The 23,675-nt window shown below is 46.1% G+C and overlaps 1 protein-coding gene across 2 annotated transcripts in view; it reads left to right on the top strand.

Annotated features, from left to right (window-relative positions):
* SERPINI2 (serpin family I member 2) overlaps positions 1-23,367 on the top strand; it is a 48,663-nt gene extending 25,296 nt beyond the window's left edge. For both annotated transcript variants that reach the window (XM_048506230.1, XM_048506231.1), the window contains 3 exons: positions 997-1,083; positions 18,533-18,622; positions 23,144-23,367. In XM_048506230.1, the coding sequence (XP_048362187.1) occupies positions 997-1,083; positions 18,533-18,622; positions 23,144-23,220 (254 nt within the window). In that variant the 3' untranslated portion in view covers positions 23,221-23,367. The remainder of the gene's footprint in view (positions 1-996; positions 1,084-18,532; positions 18,623-23,143) is intronic.
* Positions 23,368-23,675: the final 308 nt, after the last annotated feature.

Here is a 23,675-nt window from a genome sequence, read left to right as displayed (position 1 = left end):
TTTACTGCAAGAATCTCCTCTTCCCAGAAAACTATAGAATATCACTTTATTTCCATATTCTATTCCTTGTCAGAAATGATTTGGCATCAGAGGTTTTTGAACAATTAAAAAAAGAAACTAGAAAAATGTATTAAAACTAAGCTGTTTGGTGTTGTCACAAAAGAGAAAACAAGCAAGTTTCAATATCAGGCAGTTATTTACAGAGTGATGTTGCTGTTTCAATTTAGACACTATTACAAGATTTGGATACATTTCTCAGTCCCTGGCAAGATGTTACAAGTAACTTACAGAAAGTTTTCAAATGCTGGCAGTTTTCCTTAGGAATTTATAATTCTATTTTGGTCTGTGCGCCTCCAGACATCAGAATTATCAGAATGTTATAACTTATAGATAGCTTGAGTGAATACTTTTACCTAGAGGTAAACTCTTGCTTAATTTGACCTAACACCAGACTAAGGATGATCTACCAGAAAACTATTCCCTATTCTATTGGATTATGATTTGGATTTTCCCTTCTGACCCTCAGAAGAATCCCTTCCCTTTTTGGGTACTGACTGAATTAGAAGCCTCACTGCATCTCCCTTTCAGCATATCTTTCCCAAAGAAAAAACAACAACCCTGTGTGTGTCTGTGTTAAACCGTTACCAAGGGACACAGATCAGACTAGCCATGTCTGTCTGACAAGCCCCCCAGAAAGCAAAGCCAAGAGTACAGAGTTGTTCACACAGCCTCTGCATCTCCAAAATGCTCCTTCAACTGTCTGCTCCATTCAAAATAACCACCCTCTGATTAACTGGCAGTCTCTCCTCCAACCTCTCTTCCTCCCTCTCTCATGCATCTATAGTTATTCAGGTGGGCTGTGCTTAGCTGCATGTTAGCAAAGTCCTGGAATCCATCACACCATGTTTTACCAGAGGTACTTGAACTGAAAGGAATTAAATAGATCCCTACATTTTTGCCATGTACAGACTCCTGATCATTCGTTTCTTCCATCAGATTCTGCTGATGTACACATTTCTCAGGCTATTCAAAAAGTCTGCATTGAGGTAAACGAAGATGGGAGTGAAGCAGCAGCATTGACTGGTAAGAACTTATTCAGCCTACCAGGATTGATGCTAATCAATGGTCCATTATACATGGAACACTTACCTCGGGGCTCTTAGCTGCACAGTGCGGCTGTAGCATGGTCTTGTCTTTCTCTGTTTACGTGCAAGGAGGCAGTTCAGTGTCTGCCTCACAGCTGCTTGCTGAAGTCTGCTGGGCTGTCCTGCCCATCATCACCCTTAAAAGCACAGATCTGTTGCCTCTGTAAAGCCCTCCAAATTGCTTTTCTATTGATATATCTGTTATTGCAGTTATATCAATATTGTAGCCCTCCCCCAAAATAATCCCCTCCCCAAATGAAAGAGCAAGCAGTTCCCTGGATACATGCTACTAAAGAGAGGGACCATGTGCTGATATTCTGCCCCCCCGTCCCTCAGAGGAGAGAGAGGCTTGGTTTAAAATAGAGGCTTGTGTGAAATAAAGTTTTAAAAGGCCCTCCCAATCATTGGGGAGGGTGGAAGTAGAGCAAGGAAGGTGGGGTGGAGCTAAAAAGAGACAGTGCTTACACTGGGCCTGGGAAAAGAGTTCTCTGTTATTGTTATATTGAGAAATCGATATCTTGATATGCGCACATAGAGAAGCCGAAAGGAGCTGGCAACGTGGAGGGGGTTGAGGGGGAAGGCGTGGACCGCAGGGTGAAGCTAAGTAGGCTGGCTGTGGGTGGAGGGAAGATGTCCTGGGCAAAGCTGTGCCCACTGGCAAATCTGCTCTGGCAGGAAACAATTTAGAAGTCAGGCTAGAAGTGGTCATGCTTGTCCCGGAAAGAATGGAAAGTGAAAGCAGAGCTGCAGGAAATATGTCCATACTAGAAATCTTCCTGCGATGGACATTCACCCCCATCACATAGCAGATACTTTGACAATGATCGGCCAATGTGTCATTCTCACCATCCTTAGAGCCTGTTGCTAGTGAGAAAGCAGAAGAGAAGATGCACGGTAAAGAAAAGTAATTAGACCTAAGCAGTGGTGGGATTCAAATAATTTAACAACCAGTTCTGGTGGTGGAATTCAAATAATTTAACAATTGGTTGTTTACAAGCACCATTTTAACAACCGGTTCTGCCGAAGTGGTGTGAACCTGCTGAATCCCACCACTGGACCTAAGACCAGGTCCTATTATGAGATTGTTGAATTAGAAGGGAAGTATTCCATGTAGTAAAGAAGAACCAGGGAGAATAGGAGTTGCATCAGCAGAAACAGAAGGTATATATAGCAAGTTTTGCAAACCAACTCTGATAGTTTACTGGAAATCCAGATGTTAGCAGCCCTAAAGTTGGAAACTCATGTTTAGGAATAGAGCTTAGGGTAGAAAAGTGTCATGCCACAGGAGAGATCACTGATATGGGTTAAATTCCTCCAATTTTCAGGTTTAATAAGCATGCATCCAACCACTTTTCCTATACAAATAACCCTTTGCTTGGTAAGGGGAAAAGTCAGATGTCTTCATGGCCAAAAGTAAAAAGTGTGTATATGTGTGCGTTTGTGTGTGTGTGTTTACGCCCAGCCAGAAGAAGCAGATTTATTTATTTATGAGGGGAGCTAAAGACTCGCTGTCCTATATTGAACTTCATAGCTTTGGGCATTCTTCTCAGGCTGGGAAAAAAGTGTTGAAAACATCAGAGTGAAGTTCGTATGCATTGGGGAGGACGTATGAGTTCAAAGTTTATATTGATTCTCTCACAGGCTCTTTTTTTTTGTTGGAAATGAACCTTTTTTACCTACTGCTTTAGCATCCCACAAAAGGAGGAAAATCAAGCCCACTCACATGCCAGCTCTCTCACACCTCCCTGTGGACCTTTCCCTTTCGATCTCCACAACAAAAAAGGGCTGGAGACTTTTTAAGAATGAAAGCTTGAGAATTAAGAGATGCTAGGATATCATGACAATAGATCATATGAATGTTAGGATTCAATAGCAAGTGCTACTGTTTTAAAAATGCCTGAAAAAGCAGTCTGTTGCTGATGGAAGGGGAGGGAGGGGGAGAACAGCTGCTTGTGAGATCAGGCTCCATGAGATGGTTCATGTGCAAGAAGCCCGTTGTTAAAATGCGATAAATATCCTTACCACAAATAGAACAATTAAGGGTCGCACCAGAGGCGTATCTAGGGGAAATGTAGCCCAGTGCAAAATCTGAGTCCTGTTCCTCCCCCTCCCCCATATGGGCGGCCACCCTCCTCCACCACGACCAGGTTTGAAGTTAGTGTGTGGACCCAGGGGGATGGAGGAAGGGTATGGGGGCTCTTACTCTTCTAAGGAGTTTCTGACTTGAGCTTCAGGTGCTGGTAGGTCTTCACAATCACACTGACTTGTTCCATTATTGGAAAGTGGTGGAAGCAAAATGGGGTCTGCTCATATATGGGAAAGTTTGCAAAGATCACTTTTGAAACTGTGAGACCAAAACTGAAATTGTATAAGTCCCGAAACCTTTCTCTCAATTTAGATATGATGTAGAAGAATTTTTTAAAATAGTCACTGCACTGAAGACTGGAGAAGTGACAATGAGGTCAGGGGTTTAAGTCCTCTTCATTCTATAGCATTCCTCTAATCTAGCTCAGAGGTAAAATAGCAGCTGCGTGGGATAGCTAATTAGTTAAATAAATACCTTTTTATTAATTGGAAGAGCCTGGTATCAAGTTGTACTTTTGACCTTTAAAAAGAAGGTTTGTCCGAAAGGAAGTGGAGGGCAAAAAATCCACTCAAGGATGATGCTAATATGTGAAAAGGATCCTTGTTTAAGATGAGGCAATCGCTGGCGTTATTTCTTAAGGCTTCTGTTTTCTTTTGGTCAGCAAATAATTTAGGCAGAACACATTCTCTCTGAAGTAAAAAGTTCCAAAGGTCAGGACACAGAGGGAGCTGTTTTTGTGAAAGGGTTTCGATAATTAATGATTTTGTACCCATCCAGACACATCACAATATGGTTAGTGCTTCTCAGCAGTCTAGGACAATGTAAAATATGTTGTCTGAATATCTATGTGGTAAGGCTGCCACTGTATGCACACAGTGATTCAGAGCACATTATTATTATTATTATTATTATTATTATTATTATTATTATTATTATTATTATTAATTCAATTTATTAGACCCCCCCTACCCCCGAAGGGCTCAGGGCGGTTTACAGGCAACCAAACACAATACATTGCAACTAAAACAACTGAATAATCCCAATAAATACAATAAAAACAATAAAAACAGTAGCAGAATAACCTTTCCATAATTAATAAATTAGGTGGATGACACCCGGTAAAACCCCGGGAGGGGACGGACAGATTTTCAGATAAGCCGATGACACATAGGGCAACAGAGAGGGGTGGACTCAGCGGCCAGCCTCCCCAAAAGCCCAGTGGAACAGCTTGGTTTTACAGGCCCTGAGGAACTCCCCAAGGTCCCACAGGGCCCTAACAGATGGAGGAAGAGCAGTCCAGCAGGCAGGGGCCAGGGATGTAAAAGCCCTGGCCCGGGTGGAAGCTCCAGCTGCATCATGGAGGTCAAAGGGGACCACCAGTAAGTTCGCCTCTGCTATGCACTATTGGGAGCAGGAGAGGCCGACTCGGGATATATGGGGTAAAGCAGTCTCGCAGGTATGAGGGCGCCAGGCCATAAAGGGCCTTAAAGGTCAATATCAACATTTTGAAGGTAATCCGGAACTCCAGTGGGAGCCAGTGCAGGCGGCACAACACAGGAGTAATATGATCTCTAACTGAACCACCTGTGAGAAGTGGGGCCACTGCATACTGGACCAGCTTCAATTTCCGGATCAGCCGCATGGGAAGGCCCGTGTAGAGGAAGTTACAATAGTCCAGCCTGGAGGTGACCGTTGCATGGATCACTGTGGCCAGGTGGACCTGAGAGAGATAGGGGGCCAGCCGCTGGGCCTGGCGAAGATGGAAAAAAGCAACCCGAGTTACATGTGCCACCTGGGTCTCTATTGAAAGAGACGAGTCCAGGTGGACACCCAGATTGCGAGCCAAAGGGTCGGTGCCAAAGAGACCCCTTCCAACACCGGTGGCTGGCTTCCTATTGAGAACCAGTGAGGTCTACAGGTTAGATTGGTAGACTGGCATCTAAGAAGCTTGGGTTCAAATCCCTGCCTCCCCTCCCATTGTGGAGAAAGGTGAGTTATAAATGAAGTAAATAAATACTACATGAGAGTAGGCCCCACCAACCACAGTGGGACTTCTGATTAGGTTAATTTTGAACTTTTCATATCAACTGTTTTAACCACAATTATTTATTTCTACATCCTTTCCTCATTCTGAGTTTCCCCCATCAAACATATGCGTTTTCCAATGAACATCAGCATTGTACTTACTTTATATGTGCAAATGAAATGTATTGCATATACAAACACTGTTTCAGTTACAAATAAGGATACAGAATACAAAACAACGCTGCAAAACCAACAGCAAAAAAAAAAAAAATCTCAGGGTTGAAATGGTGAATGAAAATATAAACAAATATAAAAAGAGGCAAATTGAGGAATTTTCACTCACTGTTAGCTGTCGGATATATTTCTTCCAAGTCACAGTCCTTTGGGAATTTTCTTGCGGAAATTTCGATGAAATCTGTCGCTGTAGCCGAAATGTAGCACAATCTCTGGGAAAGCCCTCCAGTCCAATTCAAATAAATGAGAACAGCACAAAAATAGGCAGATTGTTTTTTATGAGACAATTGGCTATGTACAGGATACTGTATTATGCCCCATGAGTAGACAGCAGTACAAAAAATAAGATGCACCTGAATAACCAGGGGCAGCCATTTGTTTCGTGGTGAGCACTTGCCCAGCAAGATAAAGGGAGACATGTCTCATGGCCTGGTGGCAAGCTTCTGGGAACCCGGGTGCAATGGTGGCTCCCCCCTAGAAAAAAAAAGTAGGGAGGAGCCTGGGTATATCTAAAGGCGCCTTCAGATTAAACATGTGAGGTGAGACACCAGCATTAATTAGCGAATTGAAGTCTCAGCGTAAAGAGCCTGGAAGGGGAGACTGGCCTTTTCTTTCCTTTCCTTTTTAAGCTGATTTCCTTTCTTCCTCTGGCCCTCTCTTTGTTTCTCTTGTTTCAACCTTTCTTCCTTGCTTTGTTTCTGGGCGGTCTACTTGTGCATGGGCGAGGACAAAGAGCAGGCAGCCTGCTGCAGAGCTGGCCATGGGGCAGTAGCGTGCTCTACTAGACAGGAGTCCAGTCTGGCTGGGGCAGACTGACGACCCAGTGGAATTAGGCGTGTATGAACTAGCCCAGCCGAGGCGGCCTTGAGCTCTGGCTTGTCTCCCCATGCGGCTTGAGGGGCGGCGAATTGACATGTGGGACAGTAGTCTCCATTTAGGAGGAGCCCTCCCAGTCCCGGGGTGCCGGCCAGTATCTTCCCGCTTGAACACCACATCCCGGCCTTATGGGCACCCGATCCTGCCAGTCCATAACCTGAGTAAGACACCCCTACTGCATCTTTCTCAAGTCCTGGCCGGGCGGCGAGTCCGGGCCCACCGGTCGGGGCCCGAGGCCAGCGCCCGGCGGAGGGGCGGCATGGGGCCTCGGCGGGCAGCGGATGTGCTGCAACTTTGTACCTCGGTTGGCAGCGTCCACATCGGTGGATCGTCCATTGACCTGGTAGCGAGGAGCAGGAAGGAGGAAGCGGTCGTCCAGAGCGTTCCCGTTCACCAGGCGATCCCAGCTCTTCGTCGTCGGGTAGGTCTGGGGATGATGACCGCCCAGGTTACTGGGGTCGCGGGGAGGGTGCCTGCTCTCCGCGGGGGGGCTTACAAAGCGCAGGCGTTTCGGAAGGTATTGGCGCCATCCCTAGCCCGGCTCAGGACGGCCCAGCGGCAACCAGCCAGGTCCCACCTCCCAGGAAGCTCGGGGCCCAGGCTGGATGGGTATTATGTGGATATCTTTAAGTTCCTGCAGCGGGAGGAGTTGGGTTTGGCCGGGCAGGAAGGCCGACCAAAAGCGGAAGGACCAGGCAGCGGCGGCGGAATTTCCGCAACTGGCTGCAGGGCTTCACGAATTCCTGGCCCTCATCGGGCAGTATCCCTTACTTGAGCCTGGCATCTACGCAGCTCCCATCAGCCCGGCATGTGCTGCGGGCACCGGTATGGCTATAGGAGACTCGCGGCCATGCAACTACGGCAGGCCATCCGCCAAAAGAGCAGCCGCTGCAGTGCCTTTTCGTTGGGACCTCATCCGCGACCAAACTGGGATGGTGACGGTCCAGCTCGCCATGGGAGGCGGATCCTCCCGTTCCCACAAAGGCCAGCCAGAGCCTACCGGGCGGGTGGGGGCCAAGGGTTGTGTTGGGAATTCAACAAAGGTGCCTGCCAGCTGACAGGAAATGTAGATATGAGCACTCTTGCTCCCTTTGTTCTAGCAGCCACAGCAGGATCAGCTGTCCCAAGCCAGCGGGGCTTCCTTCGGCAGGCCAGTGCATGGCCTTCGGGCCTCAAAGATGCGGTGGCCAGAGTGATTGCTCCGCCCATAAAACACTGGTGCTTTCGCTCAGCTGCAGTCTCTGGCCCCTTCCCGTTCAAGTGGGGTGCTGTTGGAGTGGTTGCAGCTCTACCCGGACCAGGGGGGGCTCTTACTGCTGGGAGGTTTCTCTTCTGGTTTCCGCATTTCCATACCAAGACCCATGGAGAAACACCATGCCAGCAATCTAAAATCTGTCCGCGATCTCCTGGGCGGTGGCTGATAAGCTCAGCAAAGGAAATCCAGGCTGGCCGCATTGCAGCCCTTTCTGTCACCCTCCCCTCCCAACCTCAGGGTCTCTCCCCAATTGGCGTCGTGCCTAAGAAGCCCGGGGAGTTTAAGCTTAATTCAACACCTCTCCTACCAGGCTGACTCCGTGAATTTTCATTGACCCAGAGGTTTGTTCGGTCCGTTCACGCCACTGGACGAAGCCATCCTCTGCATCAGGCGAAGCGGGTCGGGGCATCCTAGCAAGTGTCGACGGTCAGTCAACCTTCGGCTCCTGCCCATTTCCCCATGGACTTCGAGCTGTTGGGCATCCGCCAAGGGGTGGTATGTGGACAAGGCCATGCCATGGGCTGCTCCTTTACCCTCGCGCCCGCCTTGAGACTTTCAGCACCTTCCTCGAATGGGCTTTCAGGCGAAGGTGCCCTCGGCGACTCATTACCTTGATGATTTCTTGTTTATGGCGGCGGGCAGGGCACCCGGGGTGTAGGCTGGCCCTTCAGGCTTTCCAGGTCCTGGCGCCCGAGCTGGGGTCCCCCTTGGCTCCCAACAATGAGGCGGGGCCCCGCCACTGCCCTCAGCTACCTGGGTATTCACCTGGACGGACCACGGTTCTAGAGCACGTCCTCACTCGGCTGACAAGCTTACAGCCCACTTTCAGCCCCTTAACCGTCCGTTCTTCTCCTCCAAAAAATGCAGGGTGCACCTGGTCCAGTCCTTACCGGCCACCTTAATTTAGCTTGCAGGGTGGGTAGCCCCGAACCAGAGAACTTTCTGCTCCCGGGCTGGTGAGAGTCCTTGTCGGGCTGCAAGTCCCTGACCATCATCCAGGGTCTCCGGGGCATGAAAGAGACCTACTGGTCTGGTTGTCCTTCCTCCGAAACTTCTAGCGGCATCTCTCTCTGTAGCAATCAGCTTTGGAACCTGGCCTGGAGTTGCAGGTTGCACTCCTGATGCCTCTGGGGCTTTTGGTTTGGCGTGTTCTTCGGGGTCAGTGGAAGCAGGGCCTTTGGCCCCAGAGTGGCAGCAGGGGCATCACCAGGGATCTCACTTTTCTGGAGCTGTTTCCCCATCCTGGTGGCGGTGCACGTGCGAAACAACCTCTGGCTTAACAAGCGGGTGCTTTTCTGAATTAAAGACAGCGGGCGGTGGTGCGTGTAGTAAACAGACAGTCAAACAAAATCGGCTCGGGTCATGCGCCTGGTTTCCCATTTTGGTTCTTACCTGCCTCACTCTGCTTATCTCTTTCAAAGCTGCTTTTGTTCCAGGTTGCAGGATAGGATTGCTGATGCTTTATCTTGCCAGCAGGTGGATCGTTTCGGCGCCTGGCCCCGGAAGCGGGAGCCGTTCAGCGACAGTGCGGCGTCCCCTCTGGAGCCTTGGCGAGGCGTCATCACAGGTGTGTTTTGCTTCGTTGGCACGGTATTGCGTCTGATGTCTGGCCGGAGCCGTGTCTGCGATTTTACCGACTTCGCTGCGTCCTCCGGGCGCCGGTTTGCGGTGGGGTGGACACTGGCCTCCTCCTCGAGTATTTGGTCGGCTCCATGGGCAGGGGTTACACCCGTGCACTATGGGGGTGCACCTGGCGGGCATGCTTTCTACTGCAAGGTTCCGGTTTCCTGGCGTCGCAAAGTTTGTAGTTCGCCGCCTAGTGGCTGGATAGGCGGCAGGTGGGCGCACCAAACAGGGGACCTCAGGCGCCGGTCACCAAGGAAGTGTTGAGGCGGTCACTGGGGCTCCTAGGGGCAGGTGTGCGGCCCGCTATGGCGCTTGCTGCGCGCCCAGCCTTCCGCCACCCGCGGGGCTTTCCAGGCCTGGGGGCGTGCGCCCTACAGGGTTGACCTTCAACACCAGCGCTGCAATGGGAACACCTGGGCGTCCTGGCCGGGGGGACGCCAGTCCCGCAGCTTGGCTGGCTCATTCAAAAGGAAACCGACCAAGAGGGCCCGTGGGGCTTGGGTCACCATGCACCCGGCCCTACGAACTGTCACACTGCCCCTCCCTCCCCTTATTGAGTGTAGCTCTGGCACAGGCCCTCGGGTGGGAGTGGGTATGCTCGCAGTGCATGAGATGGAGTCCCCCTCCCACCAGGTTCCAAATGCTGGCGGTGTTCAGGGCATGCTTGGCTCACGCACGGCCGTGGAGTTGAAGCCTACACTCTCGTTCAGAATAAGGCCGCCCGGCCTTGACAGCAGAAGGCAGGGCCCCGGAGGATATCCGCCAATTTAGAAGGTGGCGGTGGGGGCTGTTGTACCTGACTTGATTTCCCTCCTCAGGCTCAGGGGCCGCCAGACTGTCTATTGGCAGGTGTGGGTCGTGGGGCTGACTCGTCAACAGAGTGGGGACTCGCCTACAAGTCCAGGCTGGGGGCCAGCATCTCGGACTTCGGGGGGGCGCCCGTGAATTTCCTGGTTGGGGCAGGGGCACATGCTTTGGCATGAGCTAGAGCCCAAAGATCATTGAATACATTTTCAGCTGGCTACTCGGACCTCCTGGTCCATCACCTTGGGAGGAAGATCTCCCTGCCAGGTCGGGCCTTGACCTCGCGTTTTCGCGATGGCATGCGCTCAGGAAGACTTTGCCAGGCACCCGGCCTAATATGACCTTGGTTTGGTCGAGATGGTGCAGCGGCTCGTGGGCCGGAAGCCCGGTGGATCCATGGCCGTGGATAGGGCCTGCAGAAAAGTTAATAAAGCTGGCCCACGCCAAGGTGGGTACTTTCCCTCGGGGAAGCGGTGTAGGACTCCGAATGTGAGTCATGGACCTTTTCAGCGGATGGCGTCCGCCTGTCCCAATGGGGCATGGACTTGTGGCTTCAGTCAGTTCAGTTTGCTCGTGGTGGATTATGGTTTGAGACAGGCTCAGGCTTGAGGGGAGCTTGGGCGGTGAGCTGCAAGGGTGGGCAGCTCGTGGCGGGTTCACAGGTGTAGCACATCTGGGGAAGAGCGAGCCTTCGGCTGGGAGTCCCAGGCTTGCGCCCTATGAGGGCCGGGGGGTGGGGGCGGGCAGGCTGGCGGGCCGCAGGGCGGGCTGCCCGGGCTTTAGGAAGTGGGAGTTAGGTTGGGGCGTTGGGCGGCCATGAGCAGCCCGGTGCCCGACGCCCAGCTGAAACACCCAGGAGGCGGGCAGAGGCATTGTGGGGAGGCTCAGCCCGGTGCCGTCTCCCCTCGGGGAAGGAAGTGTGGAAGCATTCAGGGATGGCGGTCTGGGGCGCTTCCCTTGGATTCCCATTCATTGGGATGTGATGTGCGACCCGTTTGCCGCCCAGCTCTGATGTATATAGTTCTTGTTATATGTTTGTTGTTTAATAAACGGGCTGCGGCCCATTCCTTTTCCAGCCTGTCGTTGTGGTGTACTTATTGAGCGAGGGAGTCTCACCATCTACAGCAACTAAGGTAATTGTACTGAGGTAAGAATATAAGGACAGTCATGCTGGGACAGAGCAATGGACCATCTAGTCCAACATCTTGTTTCACTCAGAGGCCAATTAGATGTTTTGCTTGCGTGGTATAGTGGTTTGGAGTGGTGGAAACTAATCTGGAGAACTGGGTTTGATTCTCCACTCCTCCACATGAAGCCTGCTGGGTGATTTTGAGCCAGTCACAATTCCCTCAGAACTCTCTCATCCCCACCTACCTCACAAGGTGTCTGCTGCTATCCGATCTTAGCATTGATGGGCCCTCACCAGGGCCAGGTGTAACCTGTTTTCTCCAGCTCTTCTACAGGGCCAGTTTGTCAACATTCCTATATCGGATAGGGTGTGTCCATATTGTCCAACTCTTATCGAACCACTTTGCTCAGCTGCCCAAAATACAAGCTTTTTAGGGGTGCTTTATTACTAGGGTCCATACATAACTGTTCTCCAGAGCACTGTAAAACTACTGAATTGTAAAACTACTGAATATTGTGAAACTACTGAGTAGAAATGATCCTATAGTGCTAGGGAAAACAGCTCAGTTTCTATTGCCGGTCCTGATGGTAAGACATATCTTACCTATTTTGTCTTGATGTTTCTCTGTTGTGACTTTTCTGATATTCATGCCTAATAAAGTTGTTGTTTGTTTGTTTGTTGTTTGTTTGTTTGTTTGTTTGTAAGGTGTCTGCTGTGGGGGGAGGAAAGGAAGGAGTTTGTAAATCACTCTGAGACTCCTTACAGTTAAGAAAAGTAGGGTATAAATTCAAATGTTTCTTCTTGAATTGTCCCTGCATAGATTTCTGGTGTGGCCTCATTTGGAGTACTTTCCACTCTGGTCACCATACTTCAAGAAGGACATTGCAGAACTGGAATCAATACAGAAGAGGGCTGTATACGTAAGAGGCTAGAGCAGTGGTTCTCAACCTTCTCAGTCCCACGACCCTTTAATACAGTACCTCATGTTGTGGTGACCCCCAACCCTAACTTTTATCCATTTTACAGATGGAGAACACTGATGCAGAGAGTCTTAGGCGACCCCTGTGAAAGGGTTGTTCAACCCCCAAAGGGGTCCCGACCTCCAGGTTGAGAACCAATGGGCTACAGCATGTTTCTTATGAAGAAAGACTGACGAGTTTAGGACTTAGCAGCTCAGCAAAGGCTGTCTAATAGGGATATGACAAAGGTTTATAAAATTATACATCATGTAGAGAGATTTGACAAAGAGAAATTTTTGTTCCTTTCCCAAAATTATAGAATTTGGGGCATCCAATAAAACCAGTGGGCAGTAGATTCAGGACCAACGAAAGGAAATACTTCTTTACACAATGAATGATTAAAATGTGGAATTTGCTGCCAGAAGATGTAGCAATGAGCCACTTTCAAAGATGGCTTTAAAAGTGGATTAGACAGATTCATGGAGAATAGGTCTATCAGTGGCTGCTAGCCATGGTGACAAAAGAGAACCTCCATGTTCAAAGGCAGTACATCTCTGAATCCCAGTATCAGGAGGCAACATCAGGGAAAGGCCTCAGCCTTTATGCCCTGTTGTTGGACCTACAGAGTAAATGGCTACTGTGTAAGACAAGATTCTGGATTAGATAGATCACTGGTCTTATCCAGCAGGGCTCTTCTTTTATTTTTAACCCTATAAGTCTGGTTAGGCTGACTGATTGAGGTTAACAAGTTATATTTAGGGCTGAGTGATAATATTTAAATCTAGGTTCCGAGTCCTCCCTAACCTCTAAAGCACACTGACTCACCACTGGGTTATAGGCAAGTTTTGTTTCCCTGGCTATTAGTTGATGGATATCAATGTGTGAACCATCATCCCTTTGATTCAATCCAGCAAGTGCTTCAAGACTTCATAAATATTGGTAGGACTGTGTATCTAAGATCCGGCTTTTCTCAAGACACAACTTGTCCCAAGGAGCTAAATATATCTTGAATGTGATTGGCTGCCTGTTCTCCTGGCTATTTTGTATTGAATATAAATGGTAGAATTTGCAAAACCCCTTATTACAAATTGTTTCCCACACTTAGCAAAGCTGTTAATAAAAAAAAGGTGTGGAAATACACTGATTTCATTGAACAGCACAATCTGCTAGCATCGTATCTCTTCCAATTTAAGGCCATGCATTTATGCCACTCCTCCCAAACACATTCTGGAGTTTATGTGGCCCATTTTCAACTTTCTTCCTGACAAATGCCTGTGGGCAAGGTAATAACTATAGTTAACAGTGAACGTAGTCACAAATATGCCCTTGAAACGAGTTTCAAAATGGAGAGCCGCATCTTTAGATTCCAACTTCCTCAGCTGAGTGCATCCCTAGCAGGTTATTATCCTCGATCGTTTTTGCTAAATCCCCAAAGAAAATACCATATTATAAAACGACACGGCGTATGAGAATTTTCTAGTAATGGCTCAATTGCCGTTTGACGATTTGTAACTAAAGAAGGGAAAAAACAAGGACTGCTGTAATTCATTTCCCACTTGCGAAGAGCCGGTTGAGAACAGCGGGTGATCTGTAAAGTGAAAGGCATTTAACGGGATTCAACGTCTGTTTCTCTTCCATGTCATATTTTGGATACTGAACTGATGGCATGCTGTGATATTTCCTATTACAGGAAAACTTCCCGCTTAATAAAATAGTATAGACAGTCGAAACTAATCGGTGACAAATTCAGTTATCTCATTACGCAGCCGTCAAAGTCCCTTTGACAGTGAACTCAACACATGACAAAAATGGGATGGCTGAATATTTAGACTGTGAAATAGTTTTGCCACTGGACTGTCTCATCAGCTAGATGGGATGGAAGAAGTTTGTGTAGCCAGTTGATATGGCCTATGGCCGTGGTGGCGAACCTTTGGCACTCCAGATGTTATGGACTACAATTCCCATCAGCCCCTGCCAGCATGGCCAATTGTGAGCTAGAGTGGTCTTATGCTTAGTGTGTTGGGCTTGCACTGGGGAGACACCAGTTCAAACCCTTGCTCGCCATGACCAACTCCTTAATTCACCTTGGGCCTCTCTCAGTTTGGTCAACTTCATTTTCTCTTATTTTATGGGAGAATAAAATAAGAATGGGAGAACCATGTATTGGTAGGCTCTGTTATCTTCTTCTTGGAAGAAGGGTGGGGTAGATGTATCTTAAAATAAGTGTTCACTCAGAAGTAAATGCTATCCGTTTCATTAATTCTTATTGTCAAACAAGTGCAGTTACGGTTGGTGTCTAAGTAATATCCATGAAGTGGTTCCGTGTTTCTTAATTATGATGTCCACTGTTGTCTCTCTGTTGATTGTATCTGTTGTTGTGTTTCTCATAGAGGGATGTTTCCCATAAACACTACCCCTGAATAATATATAGTCCAAACACTGATGCACATCTCAAGGGATTAGCCCCTGCCTCCTGGAACTATTCAGCCATTAGTAGCAGATATAGAGGCTACCCCTCCACTGAAGAAAATATCCTGCCGATTGCTAGCCTCAATCTTATCCTAGAAGAAGAATAAAAGTTTTGGATTTATACCCTGCTTTTTTCAACTGTAAGGAGTCTCAGTGTGGTTTACAAACTCCTTTCCTTCCCCTTGCCACGATTGACACCTTGTGAGGTAGGTGGGGCTGAGAGAGTTCAGAGAGAGCTGTGGCTAGCCCAAGATCACTCAGCAGACTTCATGTGTAGGTGTAAGGAAACAAATCCAGTTCACCAGATTAGAGTCTGTTCCTCATGGGGAGGAGTGGGAAATCAAATCCAGTTCTCCAGATTAGAGTCCACTGCTCTTAACTACTACCCCATGCTGGCTAACCCCATTTTGGTCACCCTCCTCTGGAGCCATTCCAGCTTGTCAATATTCTTCTTGAATTGCAGCACCAGGAACTGAACACAGTATTCTAGGTGAGGTCTGACCAATGCAGAACAGGGAGGTACTATTACATCCCTCGATCTAGAGACACTATACTCCTACTGATGCAGCCCAGAATAGCATTGGCTTTCTTGTTGGCTCATGTTCAGTTTGTGGTCTATGTCTACTGAGACTTCCAGATCCCTTTCACATGTACTGTTGTCAAGCCAGGTGTCTCCGATCTGTATCTGTACATTTCATTTTTTTTCTGCCTAAGTGTAGTATCTTACATTTATCTCTGCTGAAATTCTTTTTGTTAGTTTTGGCCCAGTTCTCTAATCTGTCCAGGGTCGTTTTGAATTTTGACCTTTTGAATTTTGACCTTTGACCTTAGTGTAGTGGCTAAGAGCAGTGGCTAAGAGCAGGTGCACTCTGATCTGGAGGAACCGGGTTTGATTCCCAGCTCTGCCGCTTGAGTTGTGGAGGCTTATCTGGGGAATTCAGATTAGCCTGTGCACTCCCACACACGCCAGCTGGGTGACCTTGGGCTAGTCACAGATCTTCGGAGCTCTGTCAGCCCCACCCACCTCACAGGGTGTTTGTTGTGAGGGGGGAAGGGCAAGGAGATTGTAAACCCCTTTGAGTCTCCTAAAGGAGAGAAAGGGGGATATAAATCCAAACTCTTCTTCTTCTTCTTCTTCTTCTTCTTCTTCTTCTTCTTCTTCTTCTTCTTCTTCTTCTTCTTCTTCTTCTTCTCCTCCTCCTCCTCCTCCTCCTCCTCCTCCTCCTCCTCCTCCTCCTCCTTCTTCTTTTTATGTCATTAATTTGATGTCATTAATTTTACAGAGTGACAAGCTAATCCCACACTGTTGCTAGAGGGAGGGAAGAGGGGAAATTCTGCAACAAAAAATATCCCAAATAGAGAAAGAAGGTCTTCATGCTGGTTGCCAACCTCCATACACAGCCTCAGGATCTCCCATTACAACTGATGTTCATACTATGGAGAGCAGTTCTCCTGAAGAAAATGGCTGCTTAGGAGGGCGAACTTCATGACATCATACCCCACTGAGGTCTTTCCACTCCCCAAGCCCCACCCTCTCCAGGCTCTACCCTCAATTTTCCAGAAATTTCCCAATGCAATTCTGTACTTCTCTGATTGGCTGCACTGTGATGTTTTTTCTTTCTCCCTTGCCCCAATAACTTGTGACTCCATTTATCTGAGGAGATGTGGTACTAAATTTCATATCTGAGGGGCTTTTAAAAAAAAACATACTTCTGTGCACTGCATCCATCCACCCTTGAAAAACATTCTGTATTCAATCAACACCTCAAACTCTCCTTTTTCAGTCACCTACAGTTTAGAAAATGTAGCTTATTTTAAAACGACCCTGTTCCATAAAAAAACACAGCCCTAGATCAGTAAAATTCTATGGGACACATAAAAGTTCACAGCTCTCCATAAATCATCACTTGAGTTTAAGTCCAAGACTTCACTGTGGCATTTTTCATCCCAAATCCTCTCTCCCCTCAATTACTTTCCATATTCATAGGCAACACCACCATCTAGCTTCTTGAAACTTTGATTTTATCTCAGATTGCTTAGACTTTTCGTGCTCTCCATATACGATCGGTTGTCAAACCATGCCATGACTTACTGCTGGCTGCACAGGATAGTAAATACCCATCCATGGACTTCATAGCTAAAACTCCCATACTTTCTCTTCCTCTTCTCCTTCCTACTCTGACTACTGCAGTCTTCTTCTTTGTCATCTTCTCTTATGCCTTCATTCCTCTTACCTCTGTCCAGTACTGCCCAAATAACTCACGTAAACCATGCCAGGAGGTGACATCATGCCCTGTTGTCAGACCTCCAGAGGAACGAGTTGGCCACTGTGTAGGACTGGTTTCCAGGCAAGGTGGGCTGATCTTACGTTCTTCACTCCTTCTACAAATCCCTGCTTTCACTGCATCTACAATCCTTAGCTCAATCTTGTTGAACCTGTGAACACTTCTGAGAAGGGGGAGCGGTTGCCACCACACGATAGTGTTGGTATTTGCAAGTGTCTGTCACAATTCAGACATGGAGGGGTTAACTGTGTGCATGCTAATTAGCTACTGAGGTCAGAGTTTGATGGCCAGTCCATTGATTAAGCTATTGGTCAGCTAGCCCGGGCATTGCCTATGTGGGACTAGTCATGTAGACAGAAAGTTATAAAGCAAAGTATGTTTCTTTGTTGGAGCTTATAGCACATGGCATTGCATTGCATTGCACAATGCACACAAGGAAGAAACCTTTTGCTTTGCTAGATAGGCACCATGTGGGACCACATGGTGCAGAACTATGTAACCAAGTTAGTGCTAGAATAGAAAGTTGTTCTTTATTTTCTTCTATGTAACCCTTCCTAATAGTTAGTAAAATCATTAATATAAAACCAGCAACTGTGTATTAGTCTCTTTTATGTTGCTCTACTAAATATATTCAGCTAAACAGTCAACAGATAGTTGCCGTAGGATGAAAAGACCAATTACAACTTGTTGAGAGGTTGCCAGCCAATCATCCTGCTATGATAGAGGCAGCTGTTTCTGAATGTCATGGAGTGATTTGGTATAAGGCAGCTTCATGTCACGTCATGTGATCTTCAAGCAGGTAGGAAAGGCCTGAAAAACAGTTTGGAGCCAGTTGTGTTAGGTCTTGGGAAGTTGACTCAATACATGAACTCCAAAAGGATTATCAGCAGCGTTTATTGATGAGGCATTCAAGTTCCGTACTTGGCAAAACCAGTTCTAACAAAGCTGGCATCTACAGTCTCATATATCCCCACAAGAATCCCCCCTCCCAACTTCCCAGAGGCAGCATCTGGAACCGAGACTGCCCCAAGGTCAGCAACAGATAGCAGCGGAGCCACCTGGTCTCCTGCCCATAACAAGATAACAGTCGTAACTCTTTTCTCGCAGGACAGGCGAGGCAGGGGAGGCCTACTTCACTACAAAACATACAAAGCCATAAAGCACAGGTCAAGGAAAGAATGCAGTGTAATTGAAGTATTACGTATAGCTGGTGACATGGATTCAAGAATGTACCCCTTTCATTCAGATAAGAATCCTCCTGACAGTAATTTGCGGCTTGGATTGCTGAAAGGGATGTCTTTGGTGCAAGATCAAGGTGGACAAGACCACAGGAAACAGCCAAAGGTCTCATGGTCCTTGACTATCAATCTGTGCCTTGCAGCCTACCTGCTGCCAGAATCAGCATCAGCCCATGACGAATTAATTTCCCACCACTTGATGGAAGGGAGTCCGAAGTACATGATTTTACTATCTCTGTTTCTCCTTGATTGCCCTGTGCGGGAAGCAAGCACAATTTAAATGTTTAAAAGAACTCATTAGAGGGTATGAGAGGAATGTAGACGTTGCTGCTAAACTAACACAACAATGTTGTTTGCAATGTTTCTATTTTTTTTTTAAAAAACCCACCTGTATGTTGCAGGAATGCATGTGGCAGCAATCATGAGCATGACACCACACCAGTTTGTGGCTAACCGGCCGTTCCTTTTTATCCTGAAGCATAATTCGACAGGTATGTTGCTACAAGTCACAGTTCTCTGAGATCAGGTAATGGAGAAGTATATTAAGCAAGGGAAGGAAGTGATGGAATGAAATACACTGCATGTAAATCCTTACACAGGTGTCCATTTTGGTGACAAAACCTTTATGTACAAAAGCCATGCAGGAAATGCATGGAAGAAAACTGGGTTAAACTGAATGAATTTTTTTCAACCTATTGTATTTATCTCCATGACTTTTAACATTTGTTCCTGATCATGTGGATGGAATTTGTACATTCACATGTGCTGTGTTCACATTTAGGTAAAAGGGCATGCCCAGAGTTCTTAGTTCTACTCCCTTGTTAACTATATGGGGATGTATCATATGTCCAGGGCTAAAGTCAAGGGGGAGGAGTCATCCAGAGAAGCAATTGATCCTGTCGTGGAAGGAGGGGGCTGAGTGAATGTTCTGAAAATCTTCCTCAGGATCCTTGCAAGGTTTGTCGCCAAATGTACACTTGACAGGGAGAAACACCTGATCCCAATTTTTTGATATTTTGCAGCATTCACACTAAAAAAAAAATGAATACTTGAAACAGCAGCCTAAATAACCCCAACTAGCCAGAGCTGGTCAGACCTCGTCAGCTTAAACAGGGTTGGCCATAGTTATTACTTGGATGGGATACCAACATGGAAGTCTGGGATTGTTATGCAGAGCAGTGGTGACCCCACAAGAGGTCATTTTAAGTCAACTGCAACTTGATAGCACTTGATGATTAATTATTATATTTAGAAATATAATGTATGAATATAAGGTCTCAATGACAGTCCAGACAACAGTTCCAAAAGCCATAACTCTAATCTAATAAATCGTTGGTACTACAATTCCTCCTATTTCTACCTCTAGTAGAACTAGTTCCACCAATGCTAATAGGTAATGGTCAGTTAGCCCAACCAAAAGGTCTGGTGAATCCTACATTGTGGGCTGAAAGTATTCATCTGTAGCTATCATCATCCATCCACCTAACTGATTCTTTTCAGTGCACACGCTAAAAACATGTACAGCTTAAAATTACATGTGACACAGGCCCAAACCCCAGGAAACTTCCAGTTGACTGTGATCCCTGATGAAATTTATGATTTTTGGAAGGCTTTCACAGACACTGTATTATCTATCTATCTATCTATCTATCTATCTATCTATCTATCTATCTATCTATCTATCTATCTATCTATCTATCTATCTATCTATCTATCTATCTATCTATCTATCTATCTATCTATCTATCTATCATCTTTCATCTATCATCTTTTATCTATCTATCTATCTATCTATCTATCTATCTATCTATCTATATATCTATCTATCTATCTATCTATCTATCTATCTATCTATCTATCTATCTATCTATCTATCTATCTATCTATCTATCTATCTATCTATCTATCTATCTATCTATCTATCTATCTATCTATCTATCTATCTATCTATCTATCTATCTATCTATCTATCTATCTATCTATCTATTTCTACCCTGCCCATCCCCAAAAGGCTCAGGAAGGCCATACAACAATACAAAACAATATACAATTAAAACAGCAATACATAATTTAAAATACTATAAAATCCAGCATTTACAGATATGATGGCTACTTAAAACCCCAATATTCTATGGGAGACCAGTGATAATAAATGTCAACCCAGCTGGCCTGCAAGATAATAAATATCAACCCAGCTGGCCTGGCGGAATAGCTCTGTCTTGCAGGCCTTACGGAAATGACGCAAATCCTGCAGGGCCCTGATCTTGCTCGAGAATTTATTCCACCAGGTGGGGGCCAGGACAGAATATAAAGAAAGAGGGGCTATGGGACTCTGTGGCTGCCATTGGCATAATATCCTTAGGAGAAAACAGGGGAGAAAATCCTTTTTTTATTGGCTCTATAACCTTTAACAACCAGCGCTTAGTGCAAAAAAAAAAATTCCTGCTTTACTGTTTTATGATCTCTGCTAAAATCAAATTGTCTAAACTAACCTGCTGCTTTAAATTGAGAATTAGGATGAGTGACAGCTCATTTTCAGGAAATAATAGTGGCTGCAATAAAGAGGAGGAAATTACTGTTATTTTTAGCAATTACACAATCAGTATTTTTGTTACAGAAACTTCCACATCGAATTACTTGTAATTTATCATAATGGTAGACAAATCTCAGCAAAGCTCTTAATAACCTGAAAGTAATAAACCCTGAGTCTCAGGAACTAACATTTTATCTACATTCTGATTAGGGTTACCCCCTCTGGGTTGAAAAATTCCTGGAGATTTGGGAGTGGAAGCTGAGAACGGCTGGGCTGGCGGAGGGAACTCTGCCGGGACCTCTACACATTTTTTGGTCTACTTTGGACTGAACATACTGGGTTTGAATCTGGAAAATGCATGCTGTGCTACATCTTGGGTTCTCAGATTACAGAAGCCCCATTGTTTCCAAAAGCTCTTGAGAAACACAGAATGCAAGTGAGCTGATCTCTGTTTCCTGGAGATCAGTTGAAATAATGGGAAATCTCCAGTCACCACCTGGAGGTTGGCGACCTTACTAATAGGACCCCAGGCAACTCAAACTGTCAGAGTGGGGTGGCTTAAGATGTCAGTTGAGAGACTACAGAACTAAGACAATACATTGTGCATGGCTCTGATCCCATCTGTCGCAGAGTCACATAGGAAGGGGAAGTACATATTCTCTGCACATTATTTGGTTACCTGTAATGGCATCAGGGAGTCTCTAGTTGCCCTACTGGGCAAATGTAGTCTATCAGTAAGTACATGGACTGTCCATGAACTATATTATAGAATACTAGACTCCAGATTAATGAATTGAAATGAATGAACTGTTTAATTTGCTTGGGTTTTTTTCATTCCTTTTCATTATCCCAAAAACCCCAAAAGGTGTTTTTTTTAAATTTGGTTTAAAATGAATTAACCTCTGAAGGGAAGACTATGAGGTTCAGGAAGACATAGACTCTGACAGAATAAACCGAGGAGTCTAAGTCAACTCTAAGCAATGAAACAATTGCTGTAGCACATCCACTGACTTGGATATAAATGTATATTAATGATTTTTTTTTTGTTCTGGCTTGGAAGATAATTTATTATAATCCCAACATCTGATACCTGAATGTCAGCAACGTCAAAACATTTCTTTGGCATAATTAGGTGTATGACAAGGAAATTTACAGAGAGATTAAAAATGAAAATAGGTTTGTTGTCTTTTTCCTCCTTTGGGGATTAAAATCCTATGTATTCTGTTTCCGGCTGGCCAGTATTTGCTTTTGAGCTAAGCTTGCTTGATAAATGTAGGCAAACCACTCTCCTTCAGCCTCCATCTGACCTACCTTGCAGACCTGTTTTAAGGAGTACATACTTACGCGAGGGCTATCAAGTCGCAACCAATTTATGGCAACGCTGGCAAAGGACTTTCGAAGCAACTGAGAAGCAGAGGTGGTTTGACACAGCCACCCTTGCAGAGCCTTCCTTGGTGATCCACCATCCAAGTTCCAACCCTTTTTAGCTTTCAAGATCTGACGCTACACATCACATCAACTTCCCTCCAGTTTTAGGGATTACAAGCAAATAATAAGGGCAACAAAGACTGTCAGAAGTCTGAGAAACAAATATTTCGGGAAATGTTGATGACACTGGGTTTTCTAAAGAAATTGTATTCTTCTAATTCTTGAAGGGGTGTCTCATAGAAGAGGGCAAAGATCATCTTTGTTGCTCCAGAAAGAAAGACTAGTTCTGGGCGTAATTTCCATAAAGGTAGCTTTCTGCTGAGGATCAGAAGACACATCCTTAACACTGGAAACACTTCGACAATGGAAGCACTTACTTTGAGTGGAGGGAACTCTCTGAGGGCCATTATGCATGTTTGGTCTCCTTCACGTTCAGGCATACATTCCCCTCAGGTAGGATTCTCAGTTCTGCACATGCAGGGCTGGAGTAAGGAGGAACTGTACCTGGGGCACATGTGCCCCTTGCACCCCTGCCACACCACACCCCGGTGTGTGCCTGGTGCATCGCACCCCCCATTCCCTTAGCGCTACGCCACTGCCCACCCTCTTCAGAATTCTTAGATCAGACTCTCCCTACAGTTTCCAAGACAGGCTAACATGCAACTTTTTAGTGTGGGGTGGGTGTGAAAGAAAAACAAGGGGAATCAACCTGTATTTCTCCTCATTCGGGTTTCCTCACTCCTCCCAGCTTTCCCAGCCCACACAAAAGCTGTTCCTCCCAATCAGACAGTACAAGGAACGGGGGTGGGTGGGGGAGCCAAATGGCAGATCTGTTTGGCTGTGGACACTTCACAGCGGGAGAATCCTGTTCAAATAAAAACTGTGGGGAAAACCCATTGCAAAGCCCATAGCTGCGAGGTAAGCACTGCATGCATAAAAGCTCTTGGAAATTTTTTTTGCATTGGATTTTTATCAGTGATAGTTGTAATGCTGTACTTATATTATTAAATTCACATCTAAAACATGTATTTTTTTTCTTTCCTATGCATAGGTTCTATTATATTTATGGGGAAGCTGGCCAGTCCTGACGGCCAGTTCACAAAGAAAAGAGATACAGACTCACTGTAAAGAGAAGAATCCCTTTGAAAGCAAATGTGCTGTGTGTGTATAAAGACTTCTATCTCTTTGTTCATCTTCCTGTCTGCAGATCATTCTTTCTGTCTGAATAGATAAAGGGTTTAAGGATTTCCAAATAAATCTGTGTATACTACCTGCTTCAGTTGTCTCTGCAAATTATGATTGAGCATTAGCTATCTGATTACTGTGAATTGATTTCTCAGCATGGTATGGTTTGGCCTAAAGTACCTGGGACCTGACTGATCTTTAATGCACTGGATGTTTTATTGGTGGGGCTAAACCTTTAGAAAATGTTGTGTTGAATTGGGGTGCCTTTCAGAACATGGCAAAGTGTAACTCTTCCAGTGTGTGACTAGGTTTGCAATTCCAGCAATGCCACTGGGCGGGAGGCAGAACGGGATGGGAACATACCAGAATAACCTTATGCTGCCATCATGATGCTCTAA

The sequence above is a fragment of the Sphaerodactylus townsendi genome, linkage group LG08 (assembly GCF_021028975.2).
Source record: "Sphaerodactylus townsendi isolate TG3544 linkage group LG08, MPM_Stown_v2.3, whole genome shotgun sequence".
Classification (NCBI taxonomy): domain Eukaryota; kingdom Metazoa; phylum Chordata; class Lepidosauria; order Squamata; family Sphaerodactylidae; genus Sphaerodactylus; species Sphaerodactylus townsendi.
Note: the sequence above shows the minus strand (reverse complement) of the source record. Positions and strands in the feature narration are given on the sequence as shown.